General features: G+C 46.6%; 1 protein-coding gene across 1 annotated transcript; it reads right to left on the bottom strand.

The window, feature by feature from the left end:
• Positions 1-330: 330 nt before the first annotated feature.
• LOC132828986 (tetraspanin-3-like) lies at positions 331-21,507 on the bottom strand. Its single transcript, XM_060846234.1, has 7 exons — positions 21,311-21,507; positions 20,177-20,368; positions 10,018-10,092; positions 8,658-8,759; positions 5,654-5,806; positions 1,196-1,279; positions 331-931 (listed from the first exon to the last, which is right to left on the bottom strand). Exons 1-7 carry the CDS (start codon positions 21,368-21,370, stop codon positions 848-850), a joined length of 750 nt encoding a protein of 249 aa, XP_060702217.1. The 5' UTR covers positions 21,371-21,507; the 3' UTR covers positions 331-847.
• Between the last annotated feature and the right edge of the window lie 1,057 nt (positions 21,508-22,564).

Raw genomic sequence — 22,564 nt, 5'->3', positions numbered from 1 at the left:
CTGGTTGGAATTTGATTCCTGAAGGTACAAATTCAACTTGAAGGTAGTCAGGATCAGAAACAAAACGATAAACTCTCTTCAGGAAGTAAAAGGAAAATGGGATTGGAGAAGGAGTAACCGTGGTGATTAAGGAGAAAACATTGGGGTTGCAGATCGCTTTGATACAGTTTGTGACGTAGCTCTGGCAAAACAATCCTCAGCACTACTGCAGCTGACATTTCCAGATGGCATTGTGGAAATGACATCTAAAATCTGAATACTAACACCAAGTGATGGAAGCCATCAAACACAATGAGAATTAACATGAATGATCAACGAGAACTGCAAATCTCAGTTAAAATGTACATTTTTATTCGCTGCTTAGTTTGAAATGAAAATACATGTTACATTAAGCCAAGCGATGATACCACCTAATATCCACAGGTCATAGCTGCTAGCTTGTGTAAAAGTACTGTGCCATGAGGTAGCTTGTTCTAGTTTTAGACAAACAGATTACAGAATTCTGGGTGCTCAGGTGAATTAGTTGAAAACTGCATTTCTTGTGCAGTTTCAGTGGGGGTCACTTTCCAGCATGGGGTGGGGGGGTGGTGATAAAGATGAGGGGAGTCTCACAAAACATGGGAATGTGACTGGATGACAGAAGTGACTGGATTTGGAGGCTTCCTTACTGGTTGGGGGAGTAGAATGTTGAACTAGAGAGGTTGATTCAATGGGTGAAGAAGTGGCACTGTCTCTTTCAAACAATTAGTAAATAAGTGTTTCCTATTTGTGCATGGTGCTGTTTGATATTCAAGGTTTGTTTGATTTTATTTGCATGGATTAAGTGACAATCAGCAACCGTCCTGTACTAGGAGAAGTTGTCAGTATTTAAAAGCTGGTATTGAGTAGGATCAGAGTTCGTCTGCAGACAGATGATCAGTGCTCCCAGGCTCTGAAAACAAAAACAAACCTTCAATAGGTGAATGAAAACATTTCAAACAGATATTATGATACAGGCACTCCAATCAGGTTCAGCACTAAGATTAATCTCCGATTCCCCATGTCAGCACCCAGTTTAGCCCCAGACTCCCTGCATCACTCCATTTTGTTTCTGGTTACCTTCCAAACATCTCAGCATTAAGCCCATCTGACCCATGCCAGGTTTACTGTACAGCAGCCCAATCTTTACCGTTCTCCTAAACTAGCCAAGGATTACCTGTAAAAAGCACACAGGAATAACCCAGGCTAACGTGAACAGGAATATCCATCGAAGCTCATCACGAAGGGTGTAGAGGCAGCCCTTAGATTTAGAAAACACAGATTAATGTTACATCGAAATAGAAACCTGGTTTGTTAAAATCACAGCTATCTCAATAGCAGCTTAAGAGTACAATCACTATCCTTTTAGTTAGTTAATGGAGAACTCTTGATACTAAACATAGTGGATATTTTCTAAACAACCTGTTCAGACATATTGTTAAACCTCTCTGGAACAGACAGTACTTTAACCTAGGCCTCCAAGTTCAGAGATATAGACAATAGTGGTTTTTGGGATAGAGTCATATGGGGTGTGGTGGGACCGAGTGTTGTAGAACCTGTTCCCAATTATTCTCTCAGTAATGTGCAATTTTAATTCCCTCTCAATTAACTAATGCTGAATCTGTATGCGTGACCCAGTTTTCATAGAACATAGAAAAGTACAGCTTGGAACAGGCCCTTTGGCCCACGATATTGTGCTGAAAATTATGCTTAATTTAAAGTAAAATAACCTAACCTACGCACTCTTCAATTCACTGCTGTCCATGTGCATGTCCAGCAGTCGCTTAAAGTGGCCCTAATGACTCTGCTTCCACTACTGCTGCTGGCAACACATTCCATGCATTCACAACTCTCTGCGTAAAGAACCTACCTCTGACGTCTCCTTTATACCTTCCTCCTAATATCTTAAAACTATGATCCCTCGTGCCAGTCAATCCTGTCCTGGGGAAAAGTCTCTGGCTATTGACTCTATCCATGCTCCTCATTACTTTGTATACCTCGATCAGACCACCTCTCTTCCTCCTCCTCTTCAGAGAGAAAAGTCCAAGCTTGGTCAACCTCTCTTGGTAAGACAAGCCCTCAGTCCAGGCAGCCTCCTGGTAAACCTTTGCACCCTCTCTAAAGCTATAGTCGGGCAACCAGAACTGGATACAATATTCTAAGTCTGGTCTCACCAGGGACTTGTAGAGCTGCAGCAAAACCTCGCAGCTCTTAAACTCAATCCCCCTGTTAATGAAAGCCAAACACCATATGCCTTCTTAACAACCCTATCCACTTGGGTGGCAACTTTGAGGGGCCTATGCATTTGAACAGCAAGATCCCTCTATTCCTCCACACTGCCAAGAATCCTGTCTTTAACCCTACATTCAGCATTCAAGTTCAACCTTCCAAAATTCATCACTTCGCATTTACCCAGGTTGAACTCCATCTGCCATTTCTCAGCCCAGCTCTGCATCCTATGTTGTGCTGCAGCCTGCAATAGCCCTCGATGTTATAAACGGCACCTCCAACCTTTGTGTCATCGGCAAATTTACTAACTCACCCCTCAACCTCTTATCCAAGTCATTTATAAAAACTACAAACAGCAGAGTCCTGCAGGACACCACTCACCACTGGCCTCCAGGCAGAATACTTTCCATCTACAACCACTCTCTGCCTTCTTTCTGCCAACCAATTCTGCATCCAGACAGCCAAATCTCCCTGTATCCCATACCTCCTGACTTTATGAATGAGCCTACCATGGGGAACCTTATCAAATGCCTTACTGAAGTCCATATACACCACATCCACTGCTCGCCCTGTCTCATCACCTCCTCAAAGATCTCAATAAGATTTGTGAAGCATGACCTGCCCCTCACAAAGCCATGCTGAACATCTTTAATCACATTATGCTTTTCCAAATAAATTATATCCCTCAGAATTCTTTCCAAAACCTTGCTGACCACAGTTATAAGACTGACTGGTCAGTAATTCCCATGGATTTCCCTATCCCCTTTCTTGAAAACAGGAACATTCGCCTCCTTCCAATCCTCTGGTACAACTCCCGTGGAGAGTGAGGAAGCAAACATCTTCCCCAGCGGGCTTAGCAACCTCCTTTCTCGCTTCCTGGAGCAACCTGGATAAATCTGGTCAGGACCTGGGGACTTATTAATCTTAATGTTTGCCAAAATTTCCAGCACATCAACTTCATCAACCTTGTTCTGTTCAAGCCTGTTTCCCAGCTCCTCAAAGTTTTCATTCACAACAAGATCCCTTTCCTTAGTGAAAACAGAAGTAAAAAACTCATTTAGGGCTTCCCCTATCTGCTCAGACTCCACGCACAAGTTCCTTACGCTATCTCTGAATGGCTCTACCTTCTCCCTGATCATTTTCTTATTCCTCACATACGAGTAAAATGCCTTTGGGTTCTCCCCAATACTTCCTGGCAAGTCTTTTTCGTGCCCCCTCCTGGCCCTCCTCAGTCCATTACTGAGCTCCTTTCCAGTAAGCCTGTAATCCTCTAAAGCTGTGCTAGATTCTTGCTTACATAAGCTGCCTTCTTCCTGTTGACAAGAAGTTCCTCTGTTCTCGACAGCCAAGGCTCCTTAACCTTACCCCTTCTCGCCTGCCTCAGAGAATTTGTGCTTCACTCGCAACTGTGCCTTAAACTGCCCTTTCTAAGGAACAATTGCTACCAATCCATACTTCCCAACTCCTGTCTGATAGCGTCATAATTTCCTTTTCCCCAATTAAATACCTTCCCTTGCTAACTACTCCTTTCCCTCTCCAAGGCTATGGTAAATGTGAGGCAGTTGTGGTCATTGTCACCAAAGTATTCTCCCATCGCGAGATCTGACACCTGTCCTGGCTCATTGCCAAGCACCAAATCCAAAATGGCCTCTCCCCTCGTCAGCCTGTCTACATACTGAGTAAGGAAACCCTCCTGAACACACCTGACAAAAACTGCTTCATCCAAACCATCTGCACTCAGGAGATTCCAGTCAATAATTGGGAAAGTTGAAGTCACCATAACAACCACCCTGCTACATCTGTATTTTTCCAAATGAGTTCTTCAAACTCCCTACAGCTATTAGGAGATCTATGGAAAACCCCAGCGAGGTGACTGCTCCCTTGCTGACTCAGTAGACAAACCTTTCTCAACAACCTTCGTTTCTGTAGCGTGATGCACTCTCTGATTAGCAATGCTACATCCCCTCTTTTTCCACCCTCCCTTTTTAAATGTTCTAAACCCTAGAACATCTAGCAACCATTCCTGCCCCTGTGAAACCCACATCTTCGTTATAGCCATTACATCATAGTCCCAAGTACTGATCCATGCTCTAAGTTCATCACTCTTATTCCTGACACTCCTTGTGTTAAAGCAGATACACTTTAACTGATCCCTTTGTTCCTTCACATGAATAACGTTCCAGAAACATTCACGACATCCTGTCACTTCCCCATATATAACTCACACCCAGGATATTTGCACCCCTCTGGTTCAGGTGCAACCTGTCCTTCTTGTACAGGTCCCACCTTCCCCAGAAGGTATCCCAATGGTCTAAATATCTGAAGCCCTCCCTCCTGCACCAGCTGTGCAGCCATGTGTTAAGCTGCACCCACTGCCTGTTCCTCACCTGGATTTTCAAGGAACATCTGTTTAGCAACATGCAGTCCTCTAAGTATCTTCAGAACTGTTCAGTTTCACTTGAACTCTGCAAAGTGCAGTTGTCCTATCCATAGTAATCATCTGTTAAACTGTGAATTATGGGTCTGTCCTCAATAATCACAGTTGTTAAAAAAATTTTACTAAAGTATTAAGATTTATAATTTATTTTGCAAAAATTTCAATATCCATCACAGTACCAACACACAGTATCACATTATTCCCATTTACCACTTATGTACCAACCTGTCACATCTGTACATCTCTTCATAAGTATGCAGAACCACAAACACAGGTAGTACATCATTACTGCTTACTTGGGAAAGAGGGTTCATTAGGTTGATTCCAGAGTTGAGGGGGTTGGCTTATGAGGAGAGATTGAGTAGACTGGGACTATACATATTTGAACTTAGTAGAATGGGGGAGGGGGGTGGAATCTGATAGAAACAGGGAGGATGTTTCCACTGGCGGGTGAATCTAGAACTTGGAGGTATAACCTCAAAATAAGGGGGAGCAGCAGGAAGGACTTCTTTACCCGGTGAATCTGTTGAGGCTACCTTGCTGAATGTTTTTAAGGCAAAGATGGGTTTTTGAAAACAAAAGGAATTAAAGATTAAAGGTTATGTTGAGTGGGCAAGTAAGTGCAGCTGAGGCCATGAAAAGATAAGCCAAATTCTTACTGAATGGTGGAACAGGTTTGAGGGGCCAATGGCCTACTCCTGCTCTATTTCTTATGTTCTTATTCGCCATCTCAGTGCAATGTGTTCCATACCCAGGTTGCACCAAGCCCAGCAATAACATCCCTGACCAGAGTAGAAAAAGGCAATTATGCACTGCACAGTAAGGACTTGGGCAGTGTGGGACTGCAGTCGAGTGAGGTGATGGCTGAGTGAGCTACTGACTATGTATACTGTTCGAAATTCAGTCATTAACACCTGTGGAAACTGTGCAGTTTAGTTGGTCACAAGTTGGCCAATGTCATGCTCCCACCTCTGTATAAAGCAGTTCTGGCTCCTCGATATCCCCGGTACAGATTGTAAGATTCCTGGCACAGCAGCTGACAGGAACACTGTTATTCCCGCTGTGAATGAACCACGGAAACTGAGTCCAGTCGGTGTAATTCTTCACTCCACAACACTGACTCTGGAATTGAGCAAATCACAGAGTCATCATATCAACAGCGCAGCCAAGACTGCAAAAGATTGGCAGAGGCCAAGCAGCAGACCCAGAGAGGGTGGCAGGGGGTGGCAGATGCAGGGATTTGGGGGGTGGGTACCAGGAGCAGACCCAGGGAGAGAGGCTGTGGGTGCTGCCGGGCGGCAGACCCAGGGAAAGGTGTGGGACTCAGGTGGCACATAAAGACGTGATGCTCTAGAGATACAAATACTCTCGTGCACATGGATTGCGATAGAGATTGTCCCCACGACCTATCTCCTGGTGTACACCCCAATCAATTCTTCAAGAGTCTGGGGGGGAAAGTAAGTTATTGGCTCTACACAGACTGCAGCTTGCTCCAATCTTGGAATAAACTTGTGGAAGCCACCAATGTGGAAGCCAAAAAGTTACGCAAAGCCACAAACTTAAAACTCAAAACAATTGCAGAAAATACAAAAAAAGGGTTGAAAGGTTGTGCATTCTTGAGAGAGTGGGGATCGGGGTTGGGGGGGGTGGGTAAACAACGAGAGAGCTAGGAATCAATATGCTGCTATAAACACTGACTAGTGTTGAATGGGAGAAAGTGAGGGTCAGAGTTGAAGAAGTGTGGCGCTGGTAAAGCACAGCAGGTCAGGCAGCATCCAAGGAGCTGGAGAATCAACGTTTCAGGCATAAGACCTTCATCAAGAATGAGGCTCGTCAGTCAGGAGCTGAGAGATAAATGGGAAGGGTGGTAGGATGGGGTGGGGTTAGCTGGGAAAGCAATATGTGGATGAACGTGAGGGAGAAGGTTATGGGGGCATGGAGTAGATAAATGGGAAAGGTGATGGAAAGATCAAGAGGGCGGTGCCAAGTTGGAGGCTTGGGACTGGGATAACAGGGGAGGGGAAATGAGGAAGCTGTTGAAATCCACATTTATCCTATGTGGGTGCAGGGTCCCAAGGCGGAATGTGAGACGTTCTTCCTTCAGGCGTCGGGTGGTAATGGGTTTGGTGGTGGAGGATGCCCAGGACCTGCATGTCTTTGACGGAGTGGGAGGGGGAGTTGAAGTGTTCAGCCACAGGGCGGTGGTTGGTGAGTGTGTCCCAGAGAGGTTCTCTGAAATGATTCGCAAGAAGGCGTCCTGTCTCCCCGATGTAGAGGAGACCACAATGGATGCAATAGATGACACTGGGAGAGGTGCAGGTGAATTTCTGACAGATATGGGCATTTAAACGGGCATTGGTTAGGCATACGGAGGAAAGTGGGCTAGTGCAGGTTAGGTGGGCTTGGATCGGCGCAACATCGAGGGCTGAAGGGTCTGTACTGCGCTGTATCTTTCTATGTTCTATATGGAAAAATCTTTTGCAGCCTTGGACGGAGGTGAGGGGAGTGGTGTGGGGTGCAGGTCTCTCACTTCCTGCAGTGGCAGGGAAAGGTGCTAGGAGCGGGGTGTGGGGTGCGGACCTGACGAAGGAGTCACGGAGGGAATGGTCTCTCCGGAACGCCTTAGGGGTGGGGAGGGAAATATCTCTCTGGTGGTGGGGTCTGTTTGGAGGTGGCGGAGGATGATGAAATGTATGCGGAGGTTGTGGGGTGGAAGGTGAGGACAGTGGGGTGGGGTTCAGGAGCGGTGGTGTGTGAAGTGGAAGAGACGCACTGGAGGGCATCGTCAACAATGTGGGAAGGGAAGTTGTGACCTTGGAAGGAGACGGCCATCTTGGACTTTCTAAGGTGGAATTGGTCATCCTGGGAACAGATGCGGCAGAGGCAGAGCAATTGGAAATGTTCAACCTTTTTTTTTGTATTTTCTGCAATTGTTTTGAGTTTTAACTTTTTGGCATGAATCACTTAGGTTTGTTGCTTCCACAAGTTTATTCCAAGATTGGAGCAAGCTGCAGTCTATGTAGAGACAATAATTTGCTTTCCCCCAGGAAGAATTGATTGGAATGTACACTGGGTTGGCCGATGTAAAGAGAACTTGGGTCCTTTTGGAAAATGCGAGAGGAGATAGAGCGTGGGGACAATCTCTTTCTCAATCCGTGTGGATTGGAGGGGGCAGGGAAGTCAGAAGTACCACCTGAGACTCTTGGCAGAAAAGGAGGAGATTGTGTTGACTGCAGACAGGAACCGTACAATAGATGATGCTGCAAGAGATCATGAGGGAGTGTTAGCAAACACAATGAGCAACTGGATAAAGAGAGTCTGATTGAAATTGTAACCAAAACTGTAACTGGACATAGACTAAACTCTGGGTCCTGTGTCGAGAGTGGGAGGGGGGAGTTAAATAGTTTGGCCACGGGGCGGTGGGATTAGTTGGTGGTGTCCCAGAGATGTTCACTGAAGCACTCTGCAAGTAGACGTCCTCTACTCGCCCCTCCCACTCTGCCAAGGACATGCAGGTCCTGGGCCGCCTCCATTGCCAAACCCTCATCACCTGACGCCTGGAGGAAAAATGCCTCATCTTCCGCCTTGAAACCCTGCAACCACATGGGATAAATGTGGTTTCCAACCTTTCAACTCGGCACTGCCCTCACAACCTGTCCATCTTCCTTCACAGCTATCTGCTCCACCATCCTTTCTGACCTATCACCATTACCGTCCCCCATCTCCATCTACCTTTCGCCCTATCAGCTACCTTCCCCTCAGCTCACAAGCCTCATTCCTGATGAAGGGTTCTTGCCCAAAACATTGATTCTCCTGCTCCTCGGGTGCTGCCTGACCTGCTGTGCTTTTCCAGCACCACACCCTCAACTCGGATCTCCAGTATCTGCAGTCCTCACTTTCTCCTACTCTGACTCCTATGTCCAGTTCTGGTTAGAGTACACTCTGGATAGGAGTCTTGTCTCTGAAATCTCACCTGCTGCTGTAGCCGGTCCACTGCTCTACTCTCGAACGTGGGGTTGTTACCAGTATAGTTCCTGAAGATCTCATTAAAATGATCCAGGTCAGTAGTGTCTACCTAGCAAAAAAATGAAAAGCACAAGAAACAAAGAGCTGGAGACTTACTCTGGAAGAGGGAAAGAGAGAGAGACACACAACGAGACCTTGATCTAACACAAACTGGAGTTGGTCTTTGACAATGTCAGCATGTGCTGAATGAAGTGCTTCACAATCAATGCAGCTTCTTTGAAGACAAAATCAAAATTCTGCAGAAGCTGAAATAAAAAGTGAAAATGTTGGAAATACTCAGCAGGTGATACAGCACTTGTGCAGAAAAACAGAGTTAAATGTTGCAGGTCGATGATTTCGTTTCATCGATAATTTAGAAATCGAATCAAAATTGAAACCCAACAGTGTGGGAACAGGCCATTTGGCCCGACAAATCCACACTGACCCTCCAAAGGAGTATCCCAACCAGAACCATTCCCCTATCCTATAACTCTACATTTACCCCTGACTAATGCACCTAACCTACACATTGCTGAACACTGTGGGTAATTTAGCTTGGCCAATTCACCCCAACCTGCACATCTTTGGACTGAGGGGGGAAACCGGAGCACCCAGAGGAAACCCACACAGACACGGGGAGAATGTGCAAACTCCACACAAACAGTCGCCTGAGGCTGGAATCGAACCCAGGTACCTGGCGCTGAGAGACAGCAGTGCTAACCACTGAACTACCGTGCCATCACTTATAATGTAGGAACATGTGCATACAAGCCTGCAAAAACAGCAGTGTTATAAATATCAATTTGTTTTCATTGATACTAGAAATAAATATCACCCAGACCACCACAGAGAATGCACCTATTTTTTTCTTTTTAATAATGCTACTGAATTTTTTTACATCACATCTGGCTTTACAGATTACCTGAAAAGGACAGGACAGCATCCCCAACCCGCATCTCTCCCCTCCTCAACTTCCCCCCCCAAACAGACACACACACACACACACACACACACACACGTGCTTCTTCAGTACAGTGTTGTGCTGGGAATCCTAGGCTGACTAGGCTGAGCACTGTAAGTTCTTGACTGAAAGTTGTGAACACACAACTTCTGGCTCAGCCCGAGACCAAGGCCAAAGGTGACTCTGGAAGTTCAGTCCCACATTGACTTTGCTGGACAGTCACAACCAGAGGAACTGTGCCTCTTATTGTAACAATCACAGCCTTTGATCACAGAGAAGGTTGGCTCAATCTCTGGCCAGCTCCCTCAACACTCCCTACAATGACAGTGAAACCAACATGATTATTTGAAAACAACCGCATACTCACTTGAACACTGTTGATGTATCCGAGGGTCCCTGTCGTGACTTCCAGAATAAACAGAATCAGGATTAAGTACAGGAACTATTAAAGAAGAAGATGGAGAGAAAGAACAATGTTTATCTTACAGATGGAGATAGTGAATATTAAATGTTCTAAGACAAAAACAAAGAGCCTCGAACACACTTCCCTTTCAACTCAATCGTTTAAAAAAAACTAGAAAACTTTCTCCATCCTTTTGTTACTACTCCAAACAGGAGAGCTCTGTGATGTATGTAACACTGGTTTCTCTTGCACCACCTCACAGACTCACTGGAGCTCATCTGCAACCGATCTGAAGTCTGCTGTTCACTAAGGTTCAACTCCATCTATGTTGACCTCTCTTTTAGCTGCCCTCCACTTTGCCCTCTGGGAGAGATGACTGCAGCTTTTCAGCTCCGAGAACACTTTTTAAGAGGTCACTTTGCTCTTGCAGATTCAAGTAACTCTTTGGTACCTCTAGGGGAGGCATCGGTGAATTGGTAAATGTCCCTGGACTAGCAATCCAAAACTCAGGCTAATGGTCTGGGGACCTGGGTTCGAATCTCACCATAACACAGTGAAATTCAAATTCAAGAGAAAAGTCTTGAATTTAAAAAGTAACCTAACGATAACAATTGTCAAGAAAATTCAACTGGTTCACATTTTTATTTAGGGAATGAAACTACCTTACTTGATCCTGGCCTACAGGTAACTCCAGACCCACAGCAATGTGGTTGACTCTTAACTGCTGTCAGAAACAGCCCACACAAGTCTCCCAGTTCAAGTGTGACACAGCCCACATCACATGAACAAATAAAGAGAACTGTCTAGCGGTCTATAAATTGAATGCTTAGATGTCTTAGCATCAACATTACAAGGTCCTCGATTTGCTTCTGTGGGTCTTCACCTGAGACATTCAGCAAAATGGGCTTCTGAGGAAGGGTCACTTGACCCTAAACGTTAACCGATTTCTCTCCACAGATACTGTCAGATCTGCTGAGTTTTTCCAGCAATTTCTGTTTTTGTTTCTGATTAATAGTGTCCGCAGTTCTTCTGGCTTTTATTTGGATAGAATATAGCACCTTATGAACTTTACACTTGTTACATCAAGTTTTCTACTGTTAACAAATATCTTTCATCTTTATAAAAAGAACTTCTATCTCTTATTCTTCTAATTTCCACATTGCACCTGCCATCTTGTGTTCAGGAAGCCGAGAAAAGGGGAGAACTGGGAATTCAGGCCTTTGAGTCTGCACTGCTACTCAATAGGATCATGGCTGATCATTCAACTCAGTCTCCTGTTCCTGCTTTCTCCATGTTCCCTTTGAATGTCTTCAGTCTGAAGAATTGTATCTAATCACTTCTTTGAAAATATTCAATGTTTTGGCCTCAACTGCTTTCAGCGGCAGACAGTTCCACACAGGCTTCCGAGTCTCCAGGTGAAGAAATTCTTCACTCCTCAAAGCCTAGTTTCTGGACTCCTCAGTCATTAGGCACACCCTTCCCACATTTACCCTGTCAAGTCTTGTTAAGATTTTATAGGTTTCTACAAAACGATGCCCTCTCCCTTCTAAACACCAATGAATATAGAGTCATAGAGACATGCTGCACGGAATCAGACCCTTCGATCCAATTCTTCCATGCTGACCAGATATCCTAAAGTAATCTCGTGCCTTTTACCAGCACTTGGCCCATAACCCTCTAAACCCTTCTTAATCATGTACCCATCCAGATGCCCTTTAAATGTTGTAATCGTACCAGCCTTCACTACCTCCTCATTCCACACACACACACCACTCTCTACATGAACAAGTTGGCCCTTCTCCCCTCACCATAAACCTAAGCCCTTTGGTTTTGGACTTCCCTATCCTGGGGAAAAGACCTGGTCTATTTACCCTATCTAGGCCCCTCATGAATTTCTGAAGTTCTGTAACATCAGCCTCCGACGTTCCAGGGAAAATAGCCCCAGCTTAATCAGTCTCTCCTTGTATTTCAAACCCTGCAACATCCTTTAATTCTTTCCTGAACTCTTTGAAATTTCACAACATCCTTCCTGTAGCAGGGATTTCAGAATTGAACGCAGTATTTCAAAAGTTGCCTAACCAACGTAGAAGCAAATTATTGCAGATGCTGGAATCTGTACCGAAAACAAAAGGTGTTGGAGATCACAGCGGGGCAGGCAGCATCCATGGAGAGACAGCAAGCTAACGTTCCAAGTCTGGATGACTTCTTCAGAGGTGAAAAATGTGTTGCTGGAAAAGCGCAGCAGGTCAGGCAGCATCCAAGGAGCAGGAGATTCGACGTTTCGGGCATAAGCCCTTCTTCAGGAAACTTCTTCAGAGATGACATGAAGTACGGAGGGGGCACAGTGGCTAGCATTCCATGAGGGCTCCAGCCGCACGCTATTGCAGCACATGCAGACCTAATGCCCTATCCTATCACTGTAATCCTGCACTTCCCTTGGCTAATCCACCTAGTCTGCACATACCTGGGTGATTTAGCATGGCTAATCCACCTAACCTGTCTGTTTTTGTACAGTGGGAGGAAACCAGAGGACCTGGGGATGGAATCGAAGCCAGGACCCTGGTGCTGTGAGGCAGCAGTGCTAACCACCGAGACACCTCATAAATTAAACTGTGGAAACAGGCCATTTGGCTCTCACCAACTCCACACCAACCCTCCAAAGAGTAACCCACCCAGACCCATTCCCCCAACTAATGCACCTAACCTACACAGTCCTGAACACCATGGGCAATTTAGCATGGCCATTTCACCTAGCCTGCACATCTTTAGACTGTGGAAGGAAACTGGAGCACCCAGAAGAAATCCGCATGGACTTGGGGAGAATGTGCAAACTCCACACAGTCACCAGAAACTGGAATCGAACCCAGTTCCCTGGCGATGTGAGGCAGCAGTGCTGGCCACTGTGCCACACTGTGGCATACCAGACAACATCCTAGTAAATCTCCTCTGAACCTTCTCCAATGCTTCCACATCCTTCGTATAATGCAGTGACCAGAACCGTACCAAGTGCAGCTACACCAGAGTTTTGTACAGCTGCATGACCTTGTGGCTCCGAAACTCAATCCCTCTACCAATAAAAGCTAACACACCATATGCCTTCTTAACAACCCCATCAACCTGGGTGGCAACTTTCAGGGATCTATGTACATGGACACTGAAATCTCTCTGCTCACCTACACTACCAAGAATCTTACCATTAACCCAGTACTCTTCTTTCCTGTTGTTCCGTCCAAAGTGAATCACCTCTCACTTTTCTGTAATAATATCCATTTGCCACCTCTCAGCCCAGCTCTGCAGCTTATTTATGTCCTCTGTAACCTGCAACATCCTTCAGCACTATCCACAACTCCACCGACCTTAGCGTTATCCGCAAATTTACTAATCTATCCTTCTACACCCTCATCCTGGTCATTTATAAAAATGACAAACAGCAGTGGACCCAAGACAGATCATTGCTATACACCACTAGTCACTGAACTCCAGGATGAACATTTCCCATCAACCACCACCCTGTCTTCTTCCAACCAGCCAACTTCTGATCCAAACCGCTAAATCACCCTCAATCCCAGGCTTCTGTACTTTGTGCAATAACCTCCACGGAGAACCTTAAACGCCTTACTGAAACTCATTTACACATTGTTGTGGTTCTGTTCGCCGGGCTGGGAATTTGTGTTGCAGACGTTTCGTCCCCTGTCTAGGTGACATCCTCAGTGCTTGGGAGCCTCCCGTGAAGCACTTCTGTGATGTTTCCTCCGGCATTTATAGTGGTTTGTCTCTGCCGCTTCCAGTTGTCAGTTCCAGCTGTCCGCTGCAGTGGCCGGTATATTGGGTCCAGGTCGATGTGCTTATTGATTGAATCTGTGGATGAGTGCCAAGCTCCTAGGAATTCCCTGGCTGTTCTGTGTTTGGCTTGTCCTATAATAGTAGTGTTGTCCCAGTCGAACTCATGTTGCTTGTCATCCGTGTGTGTGGCTACTAAGGATAGCTGGTCGTGTTGTTTCGTGGCTAGTTGGTGTTCATGGATGCGGGTTGTTAGCTGTCTTCCTGTTTGTCCTATGTAGTGTTTTATGCAGTCCTTGCATGGGATTTTGTACACTACATTGGTTTTGCTCATGCTGGGTATCGGGTCCTTCATTCTGGTGAGTTGTTGTCTGAGAGTGGCTGTTAGTTTGTGTGCTGTTATGAGTCCTAGTGGTCGCAGTAGTCTGGCTGTCAGTTCAGAAATGTTCTTGATGTATGGTAATGTGGCTAGTCCTTTGGGTTGTGACATGTCCTCATTCCGTTGTCTTTCCCTTAGGCATCTGTTGATGAAATTGCGGGGGTATCCGTTTTTGGCGAATACATTGTAGAGGTGTTCTTCTTCCTCTTTTTGCAGTTCTGGTGTGCTGCAGTGTGTTGTGGTCCTTTTGAATAGTGTCTTGATGCAACTTCTTGTGTGTTTTGGGGTGGTTGCTTTTGTAGTTCAGGAAGGTCTGTGCGTGTGGCTTTCCTGTATACCTTTGTGGTGAATTCTTCGTTTGGTGTTCTCTGTACCATCACATCTAGGAATGGGAGTTGGTTGTTCTTTTCTTCCTCTCTAGTGAATCGGATTCCTGTGAGTGTGGCGTCGATGATCCGGTGTGTGTTCTCTATTTCTGTTTTTAATGATTACAAAGGTGTCATCCACATATCTGACCCAGAGTTTGGGTTGAATTTGCGGTAAGACTGTTTGTTCTAATCTTTGCATTACCGCTTCTGCTAGGAGTCCAGAGATGGGTGAGCCCATGGGTGTGCCGTTGATTTGTTCATATCTTGGTTGTTGAATGAGAAGTGTGTTGTGAGGCACAGGTCCAGTAGTTTGAGTATGCCGTCTTTGTTGATAGGTTCCCTGTCTTGTTGTCTGTTCTGTATGTCCAGCAGGTTGGCTGTTGTTTCTCTGGCTAGGGTTTTGCCCATTTTGAACCCATTTACACCATATACCCCATATTTCCAAATTATACTGCAGCTACTATGTATTTGCCCACTCACTCAAAATGACGTAAGCTTCTCTGCATCCTCTTCACAGCTCACCCACCAACCAAGCTTGGGGTCATCAACAAAATGGAGATATTACATTTATTTCCCTCATCAAAATAATTAATAATATATTGTGAATAGTTGGCGGTCCAAGCACTGAACCCTGTGGTACCACAGTAGTCATTGCTGCCATTCAGAAAAAGACCAATGCTTTCCTATTTTGTTTTCTCTATCCGTGCTAGTACATCACCCCTATCCCATGCCTTTGAACCTTACATATTAACCTCTTACATAAGATATTACCATAAGCCTCTAAAAATCCAAGTAAACCACATCCCCAATGGCTTCCCCTTAGAAATTCTTCTAGTTACATCCTCAAATTTCCTGTAGATTCATCAAGCAAAATATTCCTTTTGTATATTCAAGATGACCCAATCTAATCCTCTCACTGTTTTCCAGTACGCTGCCATTAAATCTTCTACATTGGATTCTAACATTTTTGTACCAGCCTCCACCACTTCCTCTAGTAGCTCACCCCATTCATGTACCAACCCTGCATGAAAGAATTGCCGCTTAGATTCCTTATAAGTCTTTAAACTGTCACCTTACACTTACGCCTTCTAACTTTGGACTCCCAAACATACCATGGGAAAAGACCTTGGCTATTCACCCAATCCATGCCCCGCATGATTTTATAAGGTCACCCCTTAGCCCCTGACACTCCAGGGAAAACAGCCCTCTCCCTATAGCTCATACCCTCCAACCCTGGCAACATTGTTGGCAATCTTTTCTGAACCCTTTCAAGTTTCTCAACATCTTTTCTAAAGCTAGGAAACCAAAGCTGAATGCAGTATTCCAAACATGGCCGAACCAATGTCTTGTAGAGCCACAACTCGACCTTCCAACTCCTAGACTCAATGCTCTGACCAATAAAGGCGAGCGTACCAAACAATTTCTTCACTATCCTGTCTACCTACAACTCCACTTTCAAGGAACTATGAAAGGTCCCAAATGCACTTCTTTGTTCTGTAACACTCCCCAGGACCTTACCATTAAGTGTACAAGCCCTGCTCTGGTTTGCCCTACCAAAATGCAGCACCTCACATTCACCTGAACAGCAATGGGACCACCATCCCTTCATGAGGCAGGTGCATATTTGTTAATGCCATTCATGGGGATTTAAACCAAGTTGGCAGGGGAATGGGACATGCAGTGGTGTTGCGCAGAAGAACGTAAAAGAGAAACATGTATTTTGCATTTCACTTCACAGTGGAAGACAAATAATATGCCAATGATTGATGACAAGGAATCTATGGCAGATGAAGACTGAGAAACAATCATAATCACTGAAGAGATAGTGTTGAGCAAGCTAATGGGGCTAAAGGTAGAAAAGTCTTCCGGCCCTGATGGAATGCATGTATTAAAAGAGATGATGGGGAAATAGCAAATGCACTCATGGTAATTTACAAACTTCGGTGGACTGTGGGGCAGTTCTGGCAGATTGTAAAACAGCAACGTGACTCCACTGTTTAAAAATGATGGACAAAAGGCGGTTAACTATAGGCTTAACTTCTGTGGTGGGGAAAATGCTCAAATCTGTCATCAGAGAAGAAATAGTGAGACATCTGGATAAACATTGTTCCATTAGGCAGACACAGTGTAGGTTCATGAAACGCAGGTCATGCTTAACTAATTTACTGGAATTCTTTGAGGACATTATGAGGGCGGTGGACCTGGTGTATCTGATTTCCGAAGGGCATTTGACAAGGTGCTGCACAAATGGTTGCTGCATAAGATGAAAGTACGCAGTATTACCGGTAATGTATTAGTATGGATAGAAGGTTGGTTAACAGAAAGCAAAGAGTACGGATAAATGGGTGTTTTTCTGGTTGGCGATCAGAAGCTAATTATGTCCCTCAGGAACCAGTTGTTTGCAATTTACATAAATGATTTAGAGTTGGGTACCAAGTGTACTGTATCAAAGTTCACAGATGACATTAAGATGAGTGGTAGAGTAAAGTCTGCAGAGGGATACAGATAGGTTAAGTGAGTGTTAAGCAAGGGTCAGGCAGATGGAGTACAATATTGGTAAATGTGAGGTCATCAATTTTGGTCGGAATAACAGTAAAATGGACTATTATTTAAATACTAAAAATTGCAGTATGGTGCTATGCAGAGGGTCCTGGGTGTCGTTGAATCACGATGGGTTGGTTTGCGGGTGCAGCAGGCAGTTAAGGCAAATGCAATATTGTTCTTCATTGTTAGAAGGATGGAGTTTAAAAATGGAGAGGTTATACTGCAACTGTATAGAGCCCTGGTGAGGCCACACCTTAAGTACTGTGCACAGTTTTGGTTCACTTGATTGATTCTGGAATTCAGAAGGTTGGCTTCTGAGGAGAGATTGCGTAGACTGAGAATATAATCATTGAAATTTAGAAGACTGAAGGAGGCATCTTACAGAAACATATAAAATTATGAAGGGAACGGATAAGATAGAAGCATGAAGGTTACTTCCACCAGCAGGTAAAACTAGAACTAGGGGACATGGTATTGAGCTGAAAATGTGTTGCTGGTTAATGCACAGCAGGTCAGGCAGCATCCAAGGAACAGGAAATTCAACGTTTCGGGCCAGAGCCCTTCATCAGGAATGCGCATTGTATTGAATCTGCTCCCCCTTATTTTGAGGCTAAGGTGAGGAAGAACTTCTTCACCCGAAGGGTTATGAATCTGTGAAGCAATTGAAGCTACATCACAATGTTTTTAAGGCAAAGAAAGATAGATTTCTGAACAGTAAAAGACTTAAAGGTTCTGGTGAGCAGGCAGGTTAAGTGGAGCTGAGTGCACAAAAACATCAGCCATGATCTTACTGAATGGTAGAGCAGGCTTGATGGGCCAAATGGCCTACTCTTATTTCTTTTGTTCCTATGTAGCACACAGCATATCCAGTCAAGTTTAACACAAGGGTTCTCAGCAAGGCTAGATGGCATTTGCTTTAATGCAAGAAGGCTTGCAAGTAAGGTAGATGAGTTGAGCGCGCTCATTAGGTATCATTGTTATCACAGACATGGCTGAAGCAGGGGAACACCAGCAGCTCAATATTCTGGGGTACCGAAACTTCAGGAAAGATGGGTGTGAGTGTAAAGGAAAAGGCGGTGTTGCAATATTGGAATCAATTACTGAAATAAGGATGGATGATGTCAAAGGAGGTTACTGAATTGAGGTCATATGGGTAGAACTTAAAAAATGGGACAATCACATTGGTGGAGGTGCACTATAAACCCTAAACAAGTTGGTGAGAAATAGAAAGACAGAAGTATAAAAATAAATGGGTAATAATGGTAGAGGATTCCTGATGTTAACTGGGATAGACAAAGCGTGAAAGGTTTAGAGAAATTTGAAATGTATCTAGGAAAACCTTTAAACAATCATGTATGACATGTGACAGCAGCGCTGTCCCTGATTTTAAGGAAATGAAGAGCATTTAGTGACAACGACTATAATTCAATAAGGTATTCATGGAAAGAAATAAAAATAGACCAGTTTTGAACTGGGGGCAGCCAATTTTAATAGGAGAGGGGAATTGGCCAAGGTGGAGTGAAAGCAGCTACTTGTAAGAAAATCCATATTGAAGTAATGGGTGTTATTTTAAAAAATAGCGAAAATGCAGGGCCAACCTTCTTCTGTCAAAACAAGATGAGAACTTTGGATGTCAAGAAATGTACAGGATTGGACAAGAAGGGGAAGTTTATGGTAGATAATAAGAATTTAGAACATTAGAGCAGAGAAGGATGAGGGGGACCTGACTGAGGCATAAAATTGAGGGTAAACAGTAAGAAATCTTTTTCCTCTAGTAGATAACCAGGGTGCAATCACTAAAGGTAAAAGTAGGAGGTTTAGAAGTAACTTAAGAATTTTACACCCAGAGGGTCTTGAAGTGGGAACCATTTCAACATGAGAAAAGATTAAGATCACCTGAAGAGCCATAGCATGCAAGCGCTGGAAAACTGAACCAGAGTAGACTGGTGCTTGATGACCAATCTGTGCTGTCAAACTCTCGCTCTGACAAGAAACAAGAGCTGCAAATCATATTGAACCAAATCAGCATTGGACTTTCAGGGACTAAGATCAATATTCACTGATCAATAACCATATTCACTCAGACGTCAGTATGAATGCTCAGTCACAGCGTGTAGGTTTATAATACTAACCCGACACCGCCAATATGAAGAGTTCAGTAATATTTTTCATAATTCTAAGAGTTCAATTAGAGCAAATAGTTGCAGTTTACTGCCCTGTTGTGTCATAGAGTCACAGGCAACTCATTCATGCCAACCAGGTATCCCAAAATTAGCTAGTACAATTTGACAGCATTTGGCCCATATCTCTCCAACTCCTTCCTATCCATGCACCTGTCCAAAGGTCTGAAATGGTGTGATTGTGCTTACCTCTATCATTTCCTCTGGCAGCTCATTCCACACATGCACCACCCTCTGAAAAACTTATCCCTCAGGTCCCTTTTAAAATCTTTCCCTTCCCACCTTAAACATATGCCCTCTAGTTTTAGGCTCCCCTACCCTGTGGAAAAGACCTTGGTTATTCACTTTATCTATGCCACTTTATCATGATTTGTAAACCTCATTAAGGTCACCCCTCAGCCTCCAAAGCTCCAAGGAAATAAGTCCCAGCTCATCTAGTCTCTCCTTTATAACTCAAACCTTTCAGTCCCAGCAACATTAGAATCATAGAATCCTTAGTGTGGAAACAGGCCATTTGGCCAAGTCCACACTAACCCTCCGAAGAGTATCCCACCCGAGTCATTCCCCTACCCTATTACTCTACATTTACCCTGAACTAATGCACCTAAGCTACGCTTTCCTGAACACTATGGGTAATTTCGTACATCCAATTCATCTAACCTGCACATCTTTGGACAGTGGGGGGGGAAACCCATGCAGACACAGGGAGAATGCGCAAACACCGCACAGTCAGTTGCCCGAGGCAGGAATCAAACCCGGTTGCCCTGGTGTTGTGAGGCAGTAGTGTTATCTTTCCTATAGCAGGGTGACCAGAATTGTACACAGTACTCCAGAAGTGATTCTGGAATTTCCAAGCGTCCAACTGTACTCACTGTTCCCTGTCGGCAACGACTCTGGTTGATGATGAAGAACATTCCAATTATCCCGGTGAGGGCGAGCAATGCAGCAACTGCAAAGCTGAGGCCGGCTGGCAGCAGAAGATAATCATTTCCAATGAAATGTTGGTATCTCCTGTCAGTAAACAGGAAGAAGATCCCCCCGATGACTGGCACAGCAGAACTGCCCTGGGGGGAGAGAGAGAGAACTGGAGCATGAGGACACACGAGCAGGAACAGCTTTGGGGAAGAGAGAAAAACAGCATCAGAGGAAGGGACAAGGGAGAGTGAGGTGGAGGGGGGGTTGAGAAAAGAGGAGGGTAGGGGTGGGGGGGGGGAAAGAGTGGGAGGGGGAGGAGAGTGGGGGAGTGCGGATGGGTGGGGACGGGGGGTGTGGATGGGGGGGATGTGGGGGACGGGGGAGTGCGGATGGGTGGGACGGGGGGTGTGGATGGGGGGAGACGAGGGGGTGCAGATGGGGGGGGGACGGGGTGTGCGGATGGGGGGGACGAAGGGGTGCAGATGGGGTGGACGGGGGGGTGCGGATGGGGGGGAACGGGGGTGTGTGGATGGGGGTGGACAGGGGGGTGCGGATGGGGGGGGATGTGGGGGTGCGGTTGGGGGGGACGGGGGTGCGGATTGGGGGGGACAAGGGGGTGCGGATGGGGGGGAACGAGGTGGTGTGGATGGGGGGGGACGAGGTGGGTGATGGGGGGGTGCGGATGGAGGGGGACGGAGGGGATAGGGGTGCGCAGATGGGGGGTTGGGGGTGCGGATGGGGGGATGGGGGTGCGCAGATGGGGGGACGGGGGGTGCAGATGGGGGGGGGGGTCAGGGGTGCGGATGGGGGGAAGGAATGGGGGGTGTGGATGGGGGGGGGGTATTGAGGGTTATGGGGTATCTATCTGTGAACCCAGCCCCATGCAGTGGGCGGTAAGTGTCTGGGCATTAACCGGGTTCCCGCCCGGTCCTTGCAGCATCCTCCCGATTTGTCAACTCTCTGGAAGGTTCTGTCAGACACAGGCTGCTGTTTCCCAATCCCAATCCCATTCCCATTCCCATTCCCAATCCCAATCCCAATCCCAATCCCACCTCCCGGTCCCGGTTGTGTCCGTGTCCCCTGGGTCTTACCGTGAGCACGGCGCCGAGCACCGCCAGGAGCAGCCTGTGGAACCGGTTAGAGCCGCACATCCCCGGGCCTGGGCCTGGGCCTGAGCCTGAGCTGCTGGAGCCGGAAACCCGTTCCCGGGGAGACCTTCCCCGTGACAGGGTGCGGCCCGGGCCCACACGGAAGGGGCGGGGAATGGGGCAAGGAGCGAGAGCACGGCCCCCCCTCCCTCACTGTCCGGTGTTGGACTGAGGTGGATAAAGTTAAAAATCACACAACACCAGGTTATAGTCCAACAGGTTTATTGGAAACACTAACTTTTGAAGCGACACTCTTTCCTCATTACCATCACCCTTTCCTCTCCCTGACCATTCACTCATCGCTCTCCTTATTCCCCTTTCTCCTCTATCACTCTCCCACTTGTCAATTGCTGTCTCCCCTTTCGCAGTTGCAGACCCCTCTCCCACAATCTTTGTCTCTCCCGATTTCCAATGTCCCCATCTCCACATCACCCTCTTCTCTCCATCCCCACAACGCCCCTTTCTTCACATCATTGATGTCCTCCCTCCCTCACTGATCCCATTCCCCAATAGCAGCCTCTGCAACACTATCTTTCCCTGCTCCCATCTTCCCCTTCCCCATTTTCATCTCACTCCTCCTCTCCCCCCATCTTCCCCCCACTCCTCTCCCCCCATCTTCCCCCCACCCCCTCTCCCCCCATCTTCCCCCCCCCTCTCCCCCCCCCCCCATCTCCCCCCCACCCCTCTCCCCCCATCTTCCCCCCCTCCTCTCCCCCATCTCCCCCCTCCTCTCCCCCATCTCCCCCCTCCTCTCCCCCATCTTCCCCCCCTCCTCTCCCCCATCTTCCCCCCCTCCTCTCCCCCATCTCCCCCCTCCTCTCCCCCATTTCCCCCCCTCCTCTCCCCATCTCCCCCCCCTCCTCTCCCCCATCTTACCCCCCTCCTCTCCCCCATCTCCCCCTCCTCTCCCCCATCTTACCCCCTCTCCCCCATCTTCCCCCCATCTTCCCCCTCCTCTCCCCCATCTTCCCCCTCCTCTCCCCCATCTCCCCCCCTCCACTCCCCATCTCCCCCCTCACCCCCATCTCCCCCCTCACCCCTCATCTCCCCCCTCACCCCCCATCTCCCCCCTCACCCCCCATCTACCCCCTCCTTACCCTCCATCTCCCTCCCTCCTCTTCCCCATCCCCGCTCCTCTCCCCCATCTCCCTCCCTCCTCTCCCCCATCTCCCTCCCTCCTCTCCCCCATCTCCCCCG

The sequence above is a fragment of the Hemiscyllium ocellatum genome, chromosome 28 (genome assembly GCF_020745735.1).
Source record: "Hemiscyllium ocellatum isolate sHemOce1 chromosome 28, sHemOce1.pat.X.cur, whole genome shotgun sequence".
Classification (NCBI taxonomy): Eukaryota; Metazoa; Chordata; class Chondrichthyes; order Orectolobiformes; family Hemiscylliidae; genus Hemiscyllium; species Hemiscyllium ocellatum.
Note: the sequence above shows the minus strand (reverse complement) of the source record. Positions and strands in the feature narration are given on the sequence as shown.